Source organism: Ruditapes philippinarum, unplaced genomic scaffold (assembly GCF_026571515.1).
Source record: "Ruditapes philippinarum isolate M1 unplaced genomic scaffold, ASM2657151v2 ctg2844_1_1_1_1, whole genome shotgun sequence".
NCBI lineage: Eukaryota > Metazoa > Mollusca > Bivalvia > Venerida > Veneridae > Ruditapes > Ruditapes philippinarum.
The window spans coordinates 1-23116 of record NW_026865574.1 but is presented as its reverse complement, the minus strand read 5'-3'; the positions used below and the strand labels follow the sequence as shown (position 1 = coordinate 23116).

The following is a 23116-nucleotide window of genomic DNA, read 5'->3' as shown; positions in this document are numbered from 1 at the left end:
ACCGCTGGCGGTCCACATGTTCGGAACCCACAGGTACTGATTTAGCTGAATTACATTCATCACGAATGAAGTGTATACCAAACAGGTACGCATGGGTTATCGAGGATGGAAATTCCAGGGCCTATGGATTATTTCAAGTGATGAAGCTATCCAGCTAGCTTACTGATGATGTATATTCAGGTGTCCACTTATGGTTGAAATAATGTACCGAGTGGCACCTAGAAAGGGATCTCAAAAAATCATCTTATCCTCAAACAGTAAAGTTGTGACCTCTACAGTGATGGTATAACTTGAAACCCAACCAAATCATTTATGATACTGAATGAAAGGGGCCATAACTCTTATTTCCTGTTTGTTAAGGGGCTACAACTCTTATTTTCCATGTGTTAAGGAGCTATAACTCTAATTTCCCATGTGTTAAGGGGCCATAACTCTTATTTTCCATGTGTTTTAGTTTAGGGGCTATAACTCTTATTTCTCATGTGTTAAGGGGCCATAACTCTTATTTCTCATGCTGTAAGGGGCCTTAAGTCTTATATCTCATGCATTAACCCTTTCCCCCATGAGCATATTGTGAAAAATGGCCATTTTCACTGAAAAGCCTCCTCTTACAAGTTCAAACTGCTATGAAACTATGAAAAATGCTTCAATACTAATCAAACTTGGCACAAATGTTGACTGGACCATTGCCTTTGTAACGAAATGCTCAGTCTTAAATTTCCTGTTACCATGGCAACGAGGGGACATCTCAAAATTGCCAAAAATCACTTTTTATACCCCCGCACAACAAAGTTGTAAGGGGGGTATACTGGAATCAGCTTGTCCGTCCGGCTGTCCGTCCGTCCGGCCGTCCGTCCGTCGGTTTTTTCTTGTCCGCCCAATAACTTAAGATTCCTTTGACCCTTAGTCTTCATATTTGGCATGGAGGTTAGTCATGATTAGTAGATGACCCCTATTGATTTTGAGGTCACTAGGTCAAAGGTCAAGGTCACAGGGGCCTTGACTTCAAAAAGCTTGTCCGCCCAATAACTTAAGATTCCTTTGACCTACAGTCTTCATATTTGGCATGGAGGTTAGTCATGATTAGTAGATGACCCCTATTGATTTTGAGGTCACCAGGTCAAAGGTCAAGGTCACAGGGGCCTTGACTTCAAAAAGCTTGTCCGCCCAATAACTTAAGATTCCTTTGACCTACAGTCTTCATATTTGGCATGGAGGTTAGTCATGATTAGTAGATGACCCCTATTGATTTTGAGGTCACCAGGTCAAAGGTCAAGGTCACAGGGGCCTTGACTTCAAAAAGCTTGTCCCCCCAATAACTTAAGATTCCTTTGACCCACAGTCTTCATATTTGGCATGGAGATTAATCATGATTAGTAGATGACCCCTATTGATTTTGAGGTCACCAGGTCAAAGGTCAAGGTCACAGGGGCCTTGACTTCAAAAAGGTTGTCTGCCCAATAACTTAAGATTCCTTTGACCCACAGTCTTCATATTTGGCATGGAGGCTAGTCATGATAAGTAGATGACCCCTATTGATTTTGAGGTCACCAGGTCAAAGGTCAAGGTCACAGGGGCCTTGACTTCAAAAAGCTTGTCCGCCCAATAACTTAAGATTCCTTTGACCCACAGTCTTCATATTTGACATGGAGGTTAGTCATGATTAGTAGATGACCCCTATTGATTTTGAGGTCACCAGGTCAAAGGTCAAGGTCACAGGGACTTTGACTTCAAAAAGTTTATCTGCCCAATAACTTTAGATTCCTTTGACCCACAGTCTTCATATTTGGCATGGATGTTGATCATGATTAGTAGATGACCCCTTTTGATTTTGAGGTCACTGGATCAAAGGTCAAGGTCATGGGGACTTTGACTTCAAAAAGTTTGTCCACCCATTAACTTAAGATTCCTTTGACCCACAGTCTTCATATTTGGCATGGATGTTGATCATGACTATAAGGTGAACCCTATTGATTTTGAGGTCACTGGGTCAAAGGTCAAGGTCACAGGGACCTTGACAAAAAAAAGAAGCTTTTCTTCTCAATTGCTAAAGAATGTCCTGTCCGCAATGTATTGATTTTGACATTTTCACATTTGAAGCATGTAGAATACATAACTTAGCAATGCTCTGGCTTAGTAACCTCAGATTTGGCAGGGAGGTTGTCCTTGAGCTCTAAATGGCCACTGTTGATTCTGACAAAGTGGTATGCGGGGGTATTCACGCCATGATAGTGGCAGTTCTAGTTTGCCTCGATTTTTTCCATCAAAATTTATTTCAAAGTGCTGCAACTTCTCAAGGGATTGAGATAGAGTCAAAGGCTTTTCAGCGTTGGTTACACGTTACCTTATGATCAACCTGGGGTTATTTTAAGCCTCTCACAAGTGCAAAATTTTCTTGGCGATGAGGGGGACTCCGCCCCCTTCAAACCCCCCAAACAGAAGGGGGCACATCCCCCTTCTGGCGACCCCCTGATGTATTATTTGGATGGGGGACAGCTCCGAAAAAATGGTCACTTTTTTTAACAACATTTCTCAAAGGAAAAACAGTGTTTGGGGTCTAAATAGGACATTTTTTCACTGTTTGAGGCCTCAAAAAGGGTGGGGGGGGATGGGGGGCAAAAAGCCGTCGAAACATGCTTATATAAGGGAAAAGGTTAAGGAGACATAAGTCTTATTTCTATGTGTTAAGGAGCAATCAGTCTTATTTCTCATGCATATAGGGTCATTACTCATTATTTCTCATGTGTTAAGGGGTCATAACTCATCATTTATCATGTGTTTAGGGGCCACAAGTCTTATTTCTCAAGATTTTTAAGTACCTCATCGAATTTATATGTACCTTTTCATCTTATTTGCATGAAAGCCTAACTGGAGAAGAATTAATGTGTATACAACAACGTAAAAAGGTAACTTGTTTTAAAGGCCAATAACCTATTACTAACTTATGTACTAGGTGAGAGAACTAGTAAGATTTGGCAACAGTCTTATAAAAGTTAACTGTCCGCTTTCTGTTCAAGCTATTACTTTCTTATTCGAGGATAGATTTTAAAACAATTTTGTATAGTTATAAATGTGTTGCACATTAAGAATGTGTCACATGCAAGATGCATATTTAAAGGCACACTTAATGGACAAAAGGATTTTTTTCTTTAAAAGCAAAACTAATTTCTGGATGAATTTCAAAGTAACCAATTGAATCTCGCTTTAGGCTTCCAGGTTGTCTTTGTCCTAGTTAATTTATGGCCTTTCCTTAAATGTCCATATTCATTTCTTATAAAGCCATTTCACTTTAACCCTCACCTTGCTGAATTTATATATTTGACTTAACCTGCATTAAAACTTCATCACCGAAATACTTGTTAAATTATGCAGCCAACAGATTCCAGTCTGGTCAGACAGCTGAGATATGTTGTTTAGACTGGCTCTCCTCTGGTAGCATATGCAAGTCATTATTTTGCTTAATGACTGAGTTGATATTATAACAGTTAATACTTCAGAGTTCAAACAATCGTTCACCTAGACTACCCCTTCTACTCCTCGAGCATCCATTCATTTTCAACATGATGTTTTATGAGGACAATCATAACTATCAACATAACAAAAATGTTTAAATGTTTTACTATAGATGGTGCTATTGATTGAATAATTATTTGTAAATTCAACCTTGAATCCAAAATATTTGTGATGGAATCTACTGGTATATTCACAATGATAGTTCCTTTAAGAATTTAAATGAACTCCACTGAGGTCCAGAAGCCTTTAAATGTCTTACATATATCAGCTGGGGCTCTTAAAACAGAAAAATATGGAAAAGATATTTTTAAAAAAATTTTTTATAAATAAATTGGAAATTGTATTTTCTTGTGTGCAATTCTTAGCCCAAATTGATTGAAAGGTATTGCAAGGTCATTTGCCTCTTTAAATAAAGTCTTTTTTTCCAGCCCCATCATGTTAAAAAGAACACCCTTTAAGGGTAAATATTATATTTTTTTAGAATTTATTAACAGTAAAAATATCTTGTTTCCATTATCTAATATTGGAAAGAAATGTAAGATAGAATGTCTCTGTTGTTTAACCCATTACCAGATATACACACCCTTTAACACCTTTTTCACCCCCCCCCCACCCCCCACCTTTTTGTTGCGTCAAATGGTTAAAAAATGTCTTATTTAGGCCCCCAACGCTTGTTTTTGTTAACATTGTTTAAAAAAGTGACTTAAAAAAGCACTTTTTCAGTGCCGCCCCTATCCAAAACATCAGAGGGTTGCCAGAAAAGGGGATGTGCCCCTTTCTGGGAGGCAGCAGCCCCCCACATCGCAAAGAAAATTTTGGACTTGTTAGAGGCTAAAAATGACCCCAGGTCGATCATAAGGTAACGTGTAACATCGCTGAAAAGCCTTTGACTCTATCTCAATCCGTTGAGAAGTTGGAGCACTTTGAAATCCCTGCTATTTTTGGAAGGAGTTTAACCATTGGCAATGAATTTGTGTTTGCACCATTCGATTTAAACATATTTCTTTGGACAATAATGTTTGGAAAAATTCAAACAAAAATTTTTGCAGCAGACATATAGCTTTAATTATTAACTTTAAAATGATAGCCATCAATTTTATAGTCATAAATTCAACCTTGGCCTCAATACTCTAGTAATACTGATATATGTATGGTATGATACATACAGATAACTAAAAATTAGTCATCTTTTTCTTATATGAATCATTATAAAGGTATTTTTGTTTGTAAAAAGTATTTTGTTCTTCTTTTTTTTCCATTTTTTCTCTTTCAAATATATAAATCAATTTGTACATGTAAGACTTTTTCAATATTTTTTTTTCAAATATACAGTTAATTAATTTGTACACATATGACATTTTTCTTCTTTTTTTTTCAAATATATACATGTAAATAAATTTGTACATGTGTGACTTTTCCATGAACTCAGTAATGGTAAGTCAATATTACAATATCATTATCCTCCAACACTAGCTTTATACTATAGTGTCTATTGACCCCCAGTCTAGAATGAGGTTTTTTTCATTTAGAGGTCAATGACCTTGAGGTCAGTAGAACAAGATATGGTTTTGAATCACATATAGATCAGTAGCAACAGCAGAAGACTTTTTGTTACCATTGATAAAAAGAATAGAATCTAGAAGGAGAAATACCTGAAGAAAATCAGTTTGAAAGGTAAAGTAAAAAAAGAAAAAGAAAATAAAACCTAAATGATTTATTATATATACTAGTAAAATACATGTATATTCCAAGTTTTAACTTACTGTAGTTAATTATGAATTCTACTGGGGGAAGGGGGGATACATGCCTAGCTAATTGGGTAAAGTCAATGACTTCAAACCACTTGACAATCACAACTGTGGGTTCAAACCTGGACTGTTGGTATGACATAAAATTCAATTTGTTATCCACCAAGCTCATGGAAGGTTGGTGGTTCTACTTGGGTGCCCACTCATGTTTGAATAAATATAAGAGTCATCCTCCACAATCAAAGGTATAAGGAAGTTGCCATACAAACTGTTAGTGTCTGTAAAACTTAAAACACTTCAAACACAAAAATGATATACTAGTAAATAATAATTGACTTGCTCTTAATTTAGTCTCTCATTATTTCCCTAACAAACTAAAATGTAGGCAAAATAAGGCAAAATAAAACATCAGTCATTAAAATTGACTCAGCATGTTAAAATTGAATATGTTACAGGCTTGTAGTGATTTAATCTGATTATACAAGTTAATGCCAGAGCACTGGATTCCTAAAATCGGTTTGTAAAATAAAATGCTTATAAAAGCCTTATATTCATACCTGATTCATTATCAGACGTACATATTTTTTGGAGAGCAGGGAGATTGAAGTGATATTATGCTTATCCGACATGTCCTTGTAAAAATGTTATTTTGTCATCATAAATTATATGAGACTGTCTGGATGAGACACCATCTTGTTCCATTCGTGACCTTGTAATAAAAAATAGTTCTTTCTGAAATTATGAGCACTGTTTTATCAAAATCCTAGATAATATTTGTGTGAGGTCATGGTCGCAGATATACTGCACTTTTAGGAACATTTGTTATTTTTGTGACAAATTAACCTTGTACAAAAAATGTGTCAAGGTTCAGGCTAATGTTTACAAACTAGAACTTGCTATTTTACCCATATTGTAACAAAAAAAAGACATTTTGGTTATTGTTTTACAAATGTCCTGTCCCACAAGATTTGTGACAGGAGTTTGAAGTTAATTTTATGAAAGAGTGTGTTAATTAGTGATGTATTCTGATGAGTTAATTAGTGATGAATTCTGATGTTATATCAGTGTGTAAAGGTCTTCATCCTCACTTGATGAATGAAGCTGTCCTACACTGTATTAGTTAAGTGCTTAATGACACAATAAATAAATACTTTTTTATTCAAATATTAGCTTTTTGTCAAAGATAAAATAATATTAGGGGAGGAAGTGGGGGGGGGGGCGCTTATGCTTGGGGGTTCGTAACAGAGTGGTTAAGGATGCTGATTTCAAAAGACTTTAGTTTGTAATCCTGCAACTGGATTCTTTCAAGCGTGAGTAAGCTAACCATCCTGCTTAAGGAAGGTTGATGGCCCTTCTCAAGTGCGCGACAACATTTGAAATACAGCGTTTGAAATAATTCTTGAACGGCATCTGAGGCCGGTCCTCAGTAAAACTCTCCCAACAACAGAATTGGTCGATTAACAGATGTTTTCATTTGTTTTATTGCTTAAAAGTTCTGTAATACCTTAAATAATTATGTTGATATTGTATTTAGTAACATACGTGACAACAAACCATGTACCAATTATACAAATGTTGTTGATACATTTCATATACGTGTATCCATATATAGCAGATTATAAATCATTCTAGAAGAAAATATTATTTATCATAATGAATCATTCAGAACATTTTGTTGCTTTTGTTTGTTGTTGTTTGTTTGTTATTGTTGTTGTTTGTTGTTGCTGGTTTTTGTGTTTGTTTGTTTTTTAAGAAATACTTTAAGAGTACTTGAATGAAACATTTCCATTGTTTTTATAAATATTTAAAATTATTTTTGAAAATGTGCCAATTTTGTACTAAAAAAAGTATTAATTTGTCTATTTGAAATGAGTAATGATGTATTTTATAAGGCTTTTAAGAGAGATCAGCATTTTTCATTTAGTCAAATGGAATAAAAAAAGTTGTTGCAGTTACACCAATGTTGTGCAAAAATTATGTTTAGTATATAGATGTCATTCTTAAAGTATGAAACAGAGTTATGACCCTTTATTTTCTTTTTCAAAATTTTACTAGGCTAGAAAAATGTGCTCTTCTTTTTGTCATACTTTTTGTCCTTTTTTCCAGAAATTTTTAATTGGATTGAATACATTCTATCAGAATGATAATTGTCTCTGTAAGTAGGCTTCTTGGATAACTCGTTAGCAACAGAGCATTAGGTCATCTAAAGCCACAATTTTGAGTACGGTTTGCCATGTCAAGTACAGTTCACTGCAGGACAGTACTTTTAAGATTTGTTGGGTAGAGGATATTGAATGAGTGTAGGTACAATACTGAATTTATTGAACAACTTGAATAAAATTATATTTTGCGAGCCTCTGGCGAGTATGATTTTATTTTATTCAACAAGTTCAATAAAGTAATGACACTACACGAATATAATATTCTATTTATCACATATCCATAATAGAACTGTTAACAGTAAAAATGAATCACATTTTAATTGATGTGCTTATAGTGTGACGCTAACACTTAATGCGTCTTTACATGCTTGTATAATGCAAATGATGTCACGTCAAAATATATGCACGGTCATGCAATACCATATTTACAGTGTTGCAAAAACGGCACGAGTATGTGATAAAATCTGATATTGTATACTACAGTTACTCAAGCTGGAAAGTTTCCACCGACCTACATTAAAGTTATTTAATTATCAAAAGCAAAAGCTGAAACAACCATATTTGTTTGCTGTACTGTTTTCAATCGAGCTAGTAAACAGATATATTTTAAGTTTGGAGCGCTTCTGAGGCACGTGTCAGTCAGTGACCTTGCCCTCATTAAATATGTCAAAGTTGGGGGTAAGTAATTGGTAGCAGTAAACTGTGAAAACAAATCAATAAGCAGACAAAGATAAAGATTTGTATAGTAAGGTTACAGTATGTAAAGAAGTGAAAAAACTGACAGTAAATTGCAAAAAGTATCAATTAATGAGTTAAACAGCTTGGAAAGCATTTATTTGAATGAGGCAGATAACCTGTGGCTGATAAGCAAAGGTGAAAGGTTCACAAAAAAACTTCTATTTTCAGGCTACACAAGATAAGAAAATTTGGTTAGAAAAAAAAATGATAGGGTGCAGAATTATAAATTTGTCAATTTGTTTGTGCCCACCAGAGCTCCAGATAAGCTCCAGTCTTATCATTAAAACAAAATGATTTTAACCAAAAACAAATTAAATTTTAAATGCTGTTGTTCAGGAATAATTGATTTTCAATTTTAATCATTTCAAAGTCTGTTAGAATCCCTGAAAAGGAAAGATCATACTTTTTACTATGGTATATTTTGCCAGAGTGATAAATAATAGTTATAAAACAAGTTAGTTACGAGGATATTACACAAATATTTTAATATACATCATACATGTGAACTCTCCCACTTTAAGCGGGAGACTCCCACTTTCTGCAGCCATAAATTTAAAAAAAATTCTTATAATAGGGGGTATTTTCACAAATTTATGAAATCTCCCTCTTTTTTTATGTCAGAACTTTCTTCTTTGTTTATAGCAAATTCTAAAATCTCCCTCTTTTTGAAGAAAAATCTCCCACTTGATCATCAACAAAAGTTCACATGTATGATACATGTATAATTTTTATTCATATTCACAGAATATTATATTGTCCAAAATTTTAAAAAAATGTAATATATTTGTTCATTTTTATAAACTTATAAAGTACTTAGTATATAAAGCTATTTTGATTTATATTGAGTGAAATATTTTATACAAATTAAAAAACAGTAAAATTAAGTTGTTTTCATAACCTAATAGTGGTGCTATTATAAAAGATCTGTAACATAGAATATTTATATTATTTAATATACATGAATAAAATATTTCAGAACAAAATATTATGCTACTTTTTTTGTCAAACTCGCTTTCAATAGAATATACAGACAAATTTCCTTCATTGTAGGTATTCTGTAATCATTTTTATCACAATATGAAAGTTAATTTTACAATCCGAGGACAGCAAATATAGCTTTATATACTTTAAGGGAAGTTATGTGTTTTGAATTTTTATTTTTCAATAGCATACTGAGGGGAAAAACATGTTATTTCCCGAGATTTTATTAATGTACATCTGTTTGGTCGATAGAAAAACTAGGGGTGTCACGGTCAGCAAAAAAGATTCATGATCAGACAACATGTTATTGGAAAAAATACATTGTTGAGTACAATTAAAATACAAATAAAATATGTCTTGTTATCAAAGTTAAGGTAATTTTTAGAATCAATTTTAAACTTTCACGGCTCTTTGTCTAATACTAACTACGAATACTGTTTATTAAATTTTTCTAACTTGTTTTTAGCTTTAAAAAAAAGAGGACCGTACCCGTTTAAAGGGATAAACTTGACATCCCTACGAAAAACATGAATGAAAGCGAGTAGGAGTACGCAATAGTTTGATCTTCTCTTATCTCAACCTATGTACATAAACATTTGAAAATAACTTGACAGTATCAAGGTCAGTTGTCACCTTAAATGAACCCAGCTTATCTCCGGAGTAGAGCTATACGTGTCTGCTGCGTATTATAGGTTTACCTGGTTTAGACACAACAAATTTAATCGAGAGGACATAAAAGGTACCATTATCAATGCAAATATTTAACGAAAGCATTAACCAATAGCCTAGTGGTCTCAAATTACGAGTCAGTGACCTTGAAAGATTATGTACCTAACATAGATAAAAAATAGTTAAAAATAACCTCATAGGTGAGTGACATTGATATTTAACTAAGGAAAATGAAACGTAAATGATACTAGTGCAAAAACAGTTAGGATGGGCCTATTTTTTTAAAAATTAAAATTAATTGTCATAATTGATGATTAAATAGCACCCGAATTTTGTTAATGGATTATTCCTGCTTTGAATATGGAATAGTCCATCCAGAGTTTAAGGGATTTAAATATCAAAATACGTAAGGAGAGCTACCAGCAGCAGACGGCATATGTGGCTCGATACTGGCTACACAACAGTTAAAGCAGGTATTGGGTTGACCTAACCCGATGTCCCAGAGTGCCATAAATTTCTATTTTGATTTTGCAAAATAAGCAGAAAATTATTTTTTTCCTCCAAAGTTAAAAGATAAAGCAGACATTGTTTGTCAAACAAACAAAAAAGTTACTTATGTTGTATTGAAATATTATGCCAAGGGTCAGATGTTGACTATGTTCTTTGCATTGTTTAGCCTTGTTTAACATGGGAAAACAGTATGATAACAGTAAAAGTTCTAATAGTTAAACATGGGGAGATGAACATGAAGATAGTGTGTGTAAGTTTGATGACAAGGTCATGAACACAGTATACTTATAATAAAGTTATAAAAACATAGTTTATCATGTCAGTAAAGTTATGTTAGTTATCATGATACAATGTAGTGTTGTTGACAACCAGCTGATAGTTGCTTTATTTTTTCAGGTTTTTTTCTTATTTGTTTTTGGGATTTGTTGACACTTTTGTAATAAATATCATTTTAGTTTTTTGTGTCGAACTGTTCCACTACATTCATATTAAAAGATTTTTTTCTCTCCTGTTCAAAGCAAAGTAAAATTATTTAGCACTATTAATAATGACCCCCAATATGAAACTACCAATACTTTGTTTTTCATGACAAGATTCAGTTGTTAGAAAAGGGGCATAATTCTGAAAGCTATGTTTTTAAAGTAATGCCCCTTTTAATCTTAGATTTTTAAAAAATGTTTTTCAAAGATTGGTTATTGATAGTTGTTACAGCGAACAGACAAGTGTTAACTCCTGCATGCGGTGCTCTTGTTTAAATTTTCATCTCGTACCACCATTGTTTAACAAGCTTGTTATTCAAATTTCAATAATTTCACCTTCAAAAATTGTACAGAAAAAAACACATATTTCAAAGAAAGTTTCCAGGCAAGAGAATATGAAATAACGCCTACTTTTATATCTTGTAAAAACAGGTTGGGGGTTGCAAAATAAAAGTTTCTTGAAATAGTAACTGTTATGAATTATTGCTTGTTTTGTTTGATGAATCTAATTCTTTGCCAAGTTATATCATTAAAACTATAATGTTTTCATTATCTATGCATAACGGAATGGTCTAATGCAAATTGTTTTGAAATTTATAATGTAAATAATAGATCAAAAGATTAGTTTTAAAAAAAAATAGATATTTTTTTTTTTTAATATTTGTCAAAAGAAATTTTTTTTTTAATGATGTCTTAAAATGTTTTAAATAAATTACCATAACAATGACTAAAAGATGAAAAGAGCAAAGATGAAAAGAGCACATTTTTGATATGGATTTTGTGCTTAAAATTCTCAGTTTATATTGTTAGATATTTAAAAAAAAAACTATTAGAATGTTCAGGTTATGATGATATATGTTTTTGTGTAAATTCAATTGAATATTATAGTGTCTAAGAGGTTCATTATGTCTTAGAAACAAATAAGTTTTTACTTATTTTGAAAGGGCAAACATGGATTTTATAATGTTTTAAATAATGGTTTTAGAGAACGTGAGAATTTGCTTGTTATGTGAAGAAAGTAATGTTTAATGTGAAATAATTTGTCATAAAAGTAGCTAAACAAAGTATAGTATTTTGATTTCAATACTTATTCATTATAACTTTACATATTGCCACAAAGCAACAGATTCAGGTAATTGACCAATAAGTAACTTTTTTGATTCTGTAAAAGTACACCAAAATTATAAAACTTTTGAGAAATAGAAATAAAAGTATTTCTTAGGCATATTGGGCCTTTAATTGGGCTTTTCATGTGTAAATAGGGAAAATTTGAAAATAAGTTCTGATCAGATCATAAGATGCTGTCTACATTGGTCATTAGATTAAAGATCCTGTATGTTGTGATCAAAGTGGTAAACCACACTAAGTGAAATTATATATATGTACATAATTATGCAAATAAAACAATTTCCAAACATTGAAGAATATGTAAAATATGTACTGCAAATATTTGTGCATATTATATGTAATCATTAAATATATGCATTCATTTCTTATTTTTTAAATTTGATTTAAACTTTATAGAAAATAATTTTTTATTACCTCCCTTTAATTACATTTCGGTAATATCTTTTTGAAACCTACAATATTGAAAAATCTTAATTTGAGCATCAAATTTATGATTTAAAACCATAAAAAAATTGTGTTACAGGATCTTTAAATTGCCACTTTAGAAGGCTAGCTGCAATTTGAAGGCAATTAAGTATATCAAAAGTTTAGTTTTACGCAAAAGAATATTAGTATGTGCATTTTATATAATAGGTTTGTTAAAACTTTGCATTAATCTGTATTGATCACGCAAATTTGAATCGGTAATTAATTAAAGTTAAGCACATAGAGTATATAAAAACAAGCAGGGGGCATTTATATCCAGATTGTAATTCTTCGTTAAGTAGATATATCTTTTAGTCAGACCTCCTAAGTGTTTGAAATATATTCTGTAGTCTGTTAAACTCTGTAAATTATAGCTGTGATAATGACTTGGCTGTGTCACCAATGTAGAGCAACGTCAGTAAGGACTTCTGCAGTGTTGAGGTACATCCGTGTCCAAGTGGTTAAGGTCAGTGACTTCAAACCACTTGCCCCTCACTGTCCTGGGTTTGAATCTCAATAGCGACTTTGGATTTTTTCATCTGAAGAAGCTATCCAGCTAGCTTACTGAACGTCTATGATTCTACAGGACAGTCGCCATAATTATTATCTATACTGTGTTAGTGTTACGTGAAACCAAACAAAAACAAAAAAAGGAGTTGTGACCCCTGTTTTGGCTGATGTTGAAATATCTTTTGATATTTTTGAACCCAGGTCATGTATCTGTAAAAATAACATTTCATTGAAAATTTTAAACTTTGTGGCCCCCTGTTTGGCTTGAATATATATACATGTAACTACATGATAAACATTACTACTGCTGTTTGACTTGAATTATTGAAAACATGATAAAAGTTGTGGCCCCTGTTTGGCTTGAATCAATGAACACATAATTGAATCGATAAAAATGATAGTTTCAGTTGGTTTGATTCATCTTGACTTCATGATGAAAATTGTGGGCCATGTTTTGAATTAAATCTATAATTTATATGATGATAAAAGTTGTACTTGAGTAATTGACTAATGAAAAAAGTTGTGGCCCCTTTGTTGGCTATATAAAAAAAGTTTTGTCCCCTGCTTGGACATGAAGTTGATTGTGGTCCAGTTGAATGCTTGGATCTTTCAGTTCATGATATTACAAGTTGTGACCCTTGTTTGAATGCTGCTGTTAAGATAGAATGCTAGCCTTGAAACCCACACTTTTGTTTGCTGTGCCTCAAATTAAGAAAATAATGATAATTTAAAGTAAAAGATATTACAAGAGTGAAATTAATTGACCTTTTAAAATTGGAAAGTTAAAGATATTACAAGAGTGAAATTAATTGACCTTTTAAAATTGGAAAGTTATTGAAAAGTGCAGCAATATGTTAAAAAAACAAAACTTTTACCCAATAGAAGGTGAATGGATTGAGGGGGGTAGTAAATTTTTAAGAATGATAGTTTTGTACTATACTATAGGTGTCTTTTTGATAAACATCACATTGTAAGAATTGACTTGTTTGAAGCTGTTTCTTGTATCATTTAATCTAATATACCTCTTGTTTTTTATTGTGGATTTTCACCTTGTACTTTGTGACAGTGCTTTTATTCTCCTCCATCCAGATTTTTGACAGTAAATTTCCTTGACCTTGTTTATGGGTAATACTCTATAGGTCAAGTTTGTAATATGTTTGTTATGGAGAAAAAAATAAATTTGAAAAATGATTATTCAGTTTTGTCAAGGACTTCTGTCATAGTTGTTGAAAAATAAACAAGTAGGGAAGCAAAATAAAAAACTTTGGTACATAAAAAAGTATACCAAAAAAAAAACCTTTTAAAGTAACAAAAAAGTAGACAACATTTAGTATTGTATTCCCATGATCCCTGATCTCGTTGTCCGTCTGCCAAAATTTTTTTTTGTATTGCCTTGAGGTGCAGTCCATTGACATAGCCTATTACAAAAACGCTGTTGTAATCAATCTGTTTTATATTACCTTTTTCAATGTGTCTTAAGTCTCAGATTTATTATCCTATTTTCAATAAGATTTAGTTATTTGTCATTTACTAGGTGGTTTAAAGTGACAGGTATAAAGATTATGACCGTCAAGATAAGTAAAGGCCAAATTTAATATGAACTTACGAAACAAACAAGCCATCCATTCATATTTTTAAATCATTCCCTAAACCCATGACTCAATAAATTTTGTGAATGAAGTTTAATTAAACAAAGAAAAAGTGCTGATCTTGCAATATTCACTTATCGTTATGTGTTTTAGTGTTGCACAACATTTAGTGACCTTGAAATGTTACCTCCCCCCCTCCCAAAAAAAAAGGCGGACAGATGAACTGATAAGATAGGTATATTACGGAAATTGAAGTGAGTTTAAGTCAAATTAATCGTTTCACTATGTTGCATCACCAAAACAAACTGAAGCAGTTTCTACGTTATTTCGGTATTCTACGTTTTACTTAGTGAGAGCAGTTTCCGTCAGTGAATTTTAACGCTTATTTGTTTATTAATTCCAAACTCCCTTAACAAACACCATCACCTTTAAGTCTTTTTTTCCCCCAAGTTGTTATTTCGTCTGAGTTTTTAACCATTTATTAACATGTCTTTCCCCCCCCTCCCCCCTTGTTATTTTGTTTGTATTACAGACCTTGGTAATTTTATTTATTTAATTAAATATCTTAAAACTAGTTTCCCCATCTGGTTAAATATTACCTCTTAATATTCATGTGACAATTTCAGCGTGAAATTAAAAGTAATAAATGATGGTGTTTAATATTCTTATCAGAAACTGAAAAACAAATTCTCATCACCAGTTAATTTGTTGAGATATATGCAAATTAATTATAAATGAATGTTAAAGGGTCCCAACTGAGGTCCAAAAGTTTGAATTTCATACGTAGATCAACTGGGGCGCTTAAAACTGAAAGATATTGAAACGATATTAAATAAAGAAATATATTTGACAATTAGTTCACAGAAGAGCATCCGCCAATTAACCTGGAAAGTCACCATATGACCCCCATATGGCCATGACTAGGTTGAAATAGATTGTTATATATTTCATTTACAATGTATATTTGTAGCTCGACTATTCAAGGAATAGGGAGAGCTATTGTACTCACTCAGGCATCATTTTCCTTGTCACACTTTGCTTGCAAGTTGGTATCTCCAAAACTATTGAAGGGAATGGGTTTTAACTTTACAGACTTATTTGAGATCATAAATGAGGTCACTAGTAAAGGCCTGTTACTAACATGAATTTTTAAAGAATTATGGCCCTTTTTTAACTTAAAAAAAATTCTACATTATTAAATATCCAGGTTCTTGTTTACTATCAGGCACTGAGAATAGTCTAGCACAGGTCTTGCAATTTTTGCTTTTAAATATTTGACATACTGTAAACAAAAAAATATAACATTCACATATCATATTGCCTCCCTTTGTAATTAGTATATCTACTTTATGTATAATATAATGATGTCATCATTTTCTAACAATCTATCTTTTTATATTCTCTATCCATCTCATTATCTATTATTTTCAGCAAAGAAAATTAAAAGAATTATACAAGTTAAAACATTTTTATATGCCCGAAAGGGCATATTATGTTATACCCCCTGGCGTCTGTCCGTCCGTCCGTCTGTTAGCAATTTGGTTTCCGGAGCATAACTTAAGTTCCATTTGACCCACAATGTTCATACTTGATAGGATGATTGTCCATATTGGGTAGAAGATCCCTATTGATTTTGGGGTCAAAAGGTCAAAGGTCAAGGTCACTATTACCTTGATACTGAAAACAGTTTCTGTCCGTTAGCAATTTGTCCGTTAGCAATTTGGTTTCCGGAGCATAACTTAAGTTCCATTTGGCCCACAATGTTCAAACTTCATAGGATGATTGTCCATATTGGGTAGAATCCCTATTGATTTTGGGGTCAAAAGGTCAAAGGTCAAGGTCCCTATTACCTTGATACTGAAAACAGTTTCCGTCCGTTAGCAATTTGGTTTCCGGAGCATAACTTAAGTTCCATTTGGCCCACAAAGTTCAAACTTCATAGGATGATTGTCCATGTTGGGTAGAAGACCCCTATTGATTTTGGGGTCAAAAGTTCAAAGGTCAAGGTCACTATTAACTTAAAACTGAAAACAGTTTCCGGAGCATAACTTAAGTTCCATTTGACCCACAATGTTCAAACTTCATAGGATGATTGTCCATATTGGGTAGAAGACCCCTATTGATTTTGGGGTCAAAAGGTCAAAGGTCAAGGTCACTATTACCTTCAAACTAAAAACAGTTTCCGGAGCATAACTTAAGTTCCATTTGACCCACAATGTTCAAACTTCATTGGATGATTGTCCATATTGGGTACAAGACCCCTATTGATTTTGGGGTCAAAAGGTCAAGGTCACTATTACCTTGATACTGAAAACAGTGTCCGTCCGTTAGCAATTTGGTTTCCGGAGCATAACTTAAGTTCCATTTGGCCCACAATGTTTAAACTTCATAGGATGATTGTCCATATTGGGTAGAAGACCCCTATTGATTTTGGGGTCAAATGGTCAAGGTCACTATTACCTTAAAACTAAAAACAGTTTCCGGAGCATAACTTAAGTTCCATTTGACCCACAATTTTCAAACTTCATAGGATGATTGTCCATATTGGGTACAAGACCCCTATTGATTTTGGGGTCAAAAGGTCAAAGGTCAAGGTCACTATTACCTTGATACTGAAAACAGTTTCTGTCCGTTAGCAATATGTCGGTTAGCAATTTGGTTTCCGGAGCATAACTTAAGTTCCATTTGACCCACAATTTTCAAACTTCATAGGATGATTGTCCATATTGGGTAGAAGACCCCTATTGATTTTGGGGTCAAAAGGGCAAAGGTCAAGGTCACTTTTACCTTGATACTGAAAACAGTTTCCGAAGCATAACTCAAGTTCCATTTGACCAACAATGTTCAAACTTAATTGGCATGATTTGTCCATATTGGTGGAAGACCCCTATTTGATTTTGGGGTCCAAAGGTCAAAGGTCACCTTAAAATTGGAAAACAGTTTCCGGAGCAAAACTGAAGTTCCATTTGGCCCACAATATTTTCAAACTCCTTAGGATGATTGTCCATATAAGGTAGAGACCCCTATTGATTTTTTAGGGTCACAAGGTCAAAGGTTAAGGTCATAATTAATAACTTAAGTATTAATCAACCTACATCTGTAAAATTTTATAGGATGAACAGCTAATTCCCATGTCTTACAAATGCTTCATCCTTACTAAAAAAACAACACTTTCGGGCATATAATGCTCCGCCTAGCGGTGCTCTTGTTTAAAATTTGTTGGTCATTTTGAATTATAAAATTAATGCAATTTTTTAAAAATTATAAGCCAAAATCAGTGCTTACTGCTTATCCTTTTAATGAATATAAATTTAAATTTAATTAATTTTCGCTTGTATATGACAATTTCATCAGTTTCTTAAACAAAGACTACTTTCATACAAAGAAAAACACAACAAAATGAGCCGCCTCATGACAAAACCAACATAATGGGTTTGCGACCAGCATGGATCCAGACCAGCCTGCGCATCAGCGCAGTCTGATCAGGATCCATGCTGCTCCCTATCAGTTTCTCTATGTGTTATAGGGTTTGTAAGCGAATAGCATGGATCCTGATCAGACTGTGCGGATGCGCAGGCTGGTCTGGATCCATGCTGGTCGCAAACCCATTATGTTGGTTTTGTCGTGACGCGGCTCAAATGTGTTTTTTCTTCTAATTTTTCAGGGAGGAGATTGTTGATTTAGAAAAAGGTGATCAACATATAATGCGATACCGTCCAATGATGTCACTTGTCAATTCCGGCGCAGTTTCCTTGATATGACATGACTGGTTACATTTTTATTGAAGATCAGAGGGAAAAGAAATGAAAAAAGGCGGAAAGGCTGATAAGTGACAATTTGGAAGAGTGATCAATGTTGAAAATCTAAAACACTGAATTATATGATATATTTTACAATCTAAGCGGTAAATTGCGCATCTTGTGCATGCGTAACAGCTGTGCGAAAATAACATTGTTGCAACATTGTACAGTGTCTGGAACATATTATCATAACATTTCAGCTGATAAGGAAAATATTGAGAATGAATCATAAACTTTATCATGGAAAATTGCTACCTGAAAATTGTTTACTTACTGTATATCTCTGTTAGAGAGCACTATTATAATAAATTGTTGAGCAAAAATATGTGTTGTAGAAATTTTGTTTTTGTTATACTGAATTTTGTCTTTAAACTGTTTTAATGCTTATATATAGCCTTGATAATGACTTGCTTTAGCCACTTGTAAAGTCCTGCCAGAATATCAAAGTCATCTGACCAAAGTATTTTTAAAAAAAAAAAGATTTTTTTTTTATGTAAATAAAAAACACCTATTAAATATTAAATTACAATTTAGATCCAAGTTTGAGCATGTCAGTTACAAAAATTTAGCACAGTAAGGTTTGGACATTTTGTAGGGATTCTATTTCTGTCTATTTTAAAGCAACTTGTCCATATTCGGTGGAATATTGGTCAGTATGTGTGGTACTATCTCTTTAGAGCAGCTCTGTTACAATAAAGCTGTAACATCTTTATAACACCATTATTACTTTCACAATAAATTTCACCTCTCTATAACATGACCTCAAAGCAATAGTTGAAATATTCATATTCGTCTCCTAAAAAGTTATCTTTTTAAACGTTGATCTGTATGGGTTATCTGAACATTTTACAACAGGTACTTCATTGCATAGATAAAACCTCATGGTCAGTAAACCAGAAAGTACTGATCCCCTGGTCACTGTCTTAATGTAACCTTGTTACACTATTATAGGTATTAGAGATAAAGTTTGTTCAACCTTAGTACTTATGAAGTTCACATAAGTGTAGAAAATTAATAAGGCTGGAAAAAAAAAACTTTAAAATTTAGCTGAAAAAAAGTCAGGGGAAGAACTTTTAGCTGACTAATGGGGCTTACTTTGAAAGAGGTTGCACTGATATTTTGTAAGTCACTAAGTAACTTGTTTATGATGGTGAAATGTGTAAATATCAAATACATTAGACCCAGCTCTATAAGTCACCTTAAATGGTATAATATTCAATGTGAAACAAAAAACAACAACTGTTTTTGCATGTCTTAAACATAGTATGGCAATTCTGACAGGGCATTGTTGTTTTGTTTTTGTTTGGCAGGAGTTATTACTCTTTAATAATAACGTTATTAAAGGCTGGCCTGAATTTAATTAGCCTCTATAAATTATGATGAATTATTAAATTAATAATCTGAATTATGCTTAATAAACAAAGCTTTGAGATGAAAAAAGAAAGTAACTAGATATTAAGTAAGGACTACAAAATAATCTGAAAACCCGAGATGATCTCAATAGAGCTGTAGAAATGCAAACGAATACATAAAAGTATCGGACATTTGAAAAATAGGCACAAAAAAGGGCAACATCTCCCATGCCCCTTAGCACCAGCTTAAGATAACTAAGGTCCAAAATAAACAAACAAACAAAAAGAATACACTGAGATGAAGTAATGGGCAAGTCTTTTACACACATAACATGGGACATTGTAAGTATTAGAGATTCTAGAAAAATCTGTAAAAATATACATAGAGAATAAATTGTAAATTTTAAAACTACTAAACCTGCAGGAGCTAACCTGCGCAGTCTGACCAGGCTCTATACTGTTGGTAGCTTAATTCTTGTATTTTTTTTTTTTTTTATTAAAATCCCTTTAAATTTGAATGAACTCCTCCAAATTTAAAGCTGAACTCAAAACAAAAATTCATATATTTCTTGTTTAGTAAATGGTTTTCATTAATGAATATGATTATCATATTACTTGACTTAGAATTCAATAAAACATCTTTTAGGCCATATCAATGTGACCAATATCAAGACCAATGAACAATCATGTTCAACAGGTTATGGGTTTGTGTTCTTTGACTTCTGTATCCAAAATATGCTAAAGATATCTAAGAAGCCTTCATATATGCTTGATTTTTCATGCAAGTTTGTTTTGTAATGTGAAAATAACATAAATTTACATTAAAACTTGAAAATGTTTAATTGAAATGTCACGTACAAAAGCATACATCTCTTTTTCTTGCTTAAATGCTTCTTATTCAATTAATGATGTAGGACATAATTATCAAGGGCACTTTAGAGGAGGTTCTACAGTTGGTTTACAACAAGCCCGAATGTCATGCAAATAATTCCCCTCATTTGTTATGATTTATTTTGCAAAATTGGCACGTAAAAAAGTCTTACGTGCAGAGAATGGAATGCTACTAGTACGTAATAGAGGGAAATAGATATCTGAGTAAGGTGTTGATGAAAAAAAAAGCCTGAAATACTTTCCTTAAAAATAAACACTATATCTTACAACTGTGTCATAACTAAGATGATAAAATGATTGAGGAAATCGACCAAGATGTAAGGTGAATTTTTTCTTGGCTGATGATTATTTTCGGGTAAAGAGAGAGCTTTTTTCTTTACCATACTATAGGTTATTACAATATTTGGCACACTTCCTAAACTTCCTTGATAAAACTATTTCCAGAACATACAGTTTATTATTAAACAGCACGTTGGTATCATTTGACCATGTTGCATGAAAGCCAAACATGCTGTATGATTGTTGATTGTTTACCATGAAGCATTGCAAGTGTGTAACGTGAGTGCGGAGCATCAAACATGGAACATTTGATATTGCCATCCTTGGATGTGGAGGAAGACAAACTGACAGTACCGAGAGCACATAAGATACAGATTCCATGCCCAGCCTTTACTGGTTGTCTCGGTGTTTACAGGCTCATGTAGCATTAGTTTTGAGCAAGAAGTGTTGCATTCAGTAAAAAAATATTAAGACCAGTCAATTATTAGCTTTTGTGATTCCTTTTTATATGCCCAAAAAGTAACTGGTACAGTTTTTTTTCTGTCGAATCATTAGCCACTTTGTTGTCTGCTCAATAGCTTGATAACTATTGGGTGTGCTGTCTTAGAAGGTAGGGTAGTCGTCTTTGTCTGTTTATGGTCCTTTTTGATTTTGCGGTCATTAGGTCATAGTGACATTGAATGTGAAATATAATCCTAGGTCTGTAGATTGTCTTTAATTTATTTTAAGGTCAAACCGTCAAAGTCACAGCTAGGGTTGCTTTATGTATAATCCATGTCTGATTGATAACTTGTGAAGGAAATTGCCTAGGTTTATCAAACATAATAGACAATGTCCATGGCCAGTAGAAACACCCCTGTTAATTTTCAGTTAAGTAGGTCAAAGGTCAAGGTAACAGTCACATTTGTCAGTATGAGAAGGAACAAACATTCCCCTCCCCCTTTTAGGGGATAAAAAAATCAAAGGTCAAAATTTGAAAATAAGGGGTTGTTGATCAAAATTGGGAAGGGGAAACTAGGCTTAAATTTGTAAAAAACTTGTTGGGGCCTGCCAGGGGAAAAATTTTGGATTCCCCCTTTTGTTTTTGGGGGTCATTTATATCGTTGTGTTTTTTGGTTGATTTTTCTTTTTAATTTTTTCCCAATTTAAAATTTTTAACATTGAAAACTTTTTGTCTGGGAGGCTCTTTTTTGTTTGGGGAAATTTTGGGGGGGGGTGTTTTTTTAATTGCCAGAAAAAAGACCTAAATTTGCCGCATGCCAAAAAAGAAAAAACAATACTAGTTTTGCTAAAACAAGGGGTTTTTCCCAATTTAAAAATTTTGTAGCTTTAAAACTTTCTCAAATCAAAGCACTGCAAGCATTTGAGGTATAAATTGTTAAATCAAGCCTGGGTTTTTAAATCTACTAAATAAATAAAAGCTTTCTTTTTGGTTACATCTTTTCCCGAACACAAATCTAGGCTTATTTCCTCAAGTTTTTAAATAGGCAAAATTTAAGGTTTGTTCCTACAAAACTAGCTTTGCTGTTTTTTTCCAGGAAAGATTTAAAAAGGGATTTGCAAAAACTGGGGGCAATTTTAAGAAATCGGGGTTTTGAAAAGGCCCGGTTTTTTATCTCAGTTACAAGGGCTGAAATAAAATTTAGAGTCTTCCCGGGTGCTTTTTCTATTACTTTAAAAAAACGCCAACATTGCGGGTTTTTTAAGTTTTTAAAAAAATTTTTGGTTTATTAAATCATTCAAAAGCTTAAAAAGTTAAGTAACATTTTTTTTTAAAAAATGAAAACGAAATTCACGGGAAAAAATGCCTCCATAGTCCCAATTTATTGTTTCCCAAAATAAAAGTTTTGTAACTTGACACAAAATTTAGGCATCAAAGCCCTAAGCTCTAGCCTTGTACATTCTTAAATTTTTACTACAAGTACATTACGAAAATTAATGACTCCCCCCCCCCCCCCCCCCCCCCAACCCTCCCACAAGGCAAATTTTATCCCAGGGCTAAAATTAAAAAAACAATCTTGGTAGAGGTCGACTACACAATGTTTCATGCCAAATATCTTACTCTAGTCTTTGTCAATTCAGAGGAGAATACTGTTTAAGTTTTTTTTTCTATACATGTATATACATTTAAGGAAATCCTAAGACACCATGGCGCCTGAGTAAACCTTGTACCTTCAGACAAGATTTCTTTAAAGTTTTTTACTTTATACATACCATATAATTAAAACCTAAAAAGACTCCTTGGCAGAGCCATTTTGACCCCAGGGCTATAATTTGAACAATAGTGATAGAGGTTTACTAA

The 23116-nt window shown here is 33.0% G+C and overlaps 1 protein-coding gene across 1 annotated transcript in view; it reads left to right on the top strand.

Annotated features, from left to right (window-relative positions):
* LOC132729608 (DNA replication complex GINS protein SLD5-like) overlaps nt 1-18617 on the top strand; it is a 39037-nt gene extending 20420 nt beyond the window's left edge. The window contains exon 7 of the mRNA XM_060715390.1: nt 18157-18617. Within this exon, the coding sequence (XP_060571373.1) occupies nt 18157-18253 (97 nt within the window). The 3' untranslated portion in view covers nt 18254-18617. The remainder of the gene's footprint in view (nt 1-18156) is intronic.
* Nucleotides 18618-23116: the final 4499 nt, after the last annotated feature.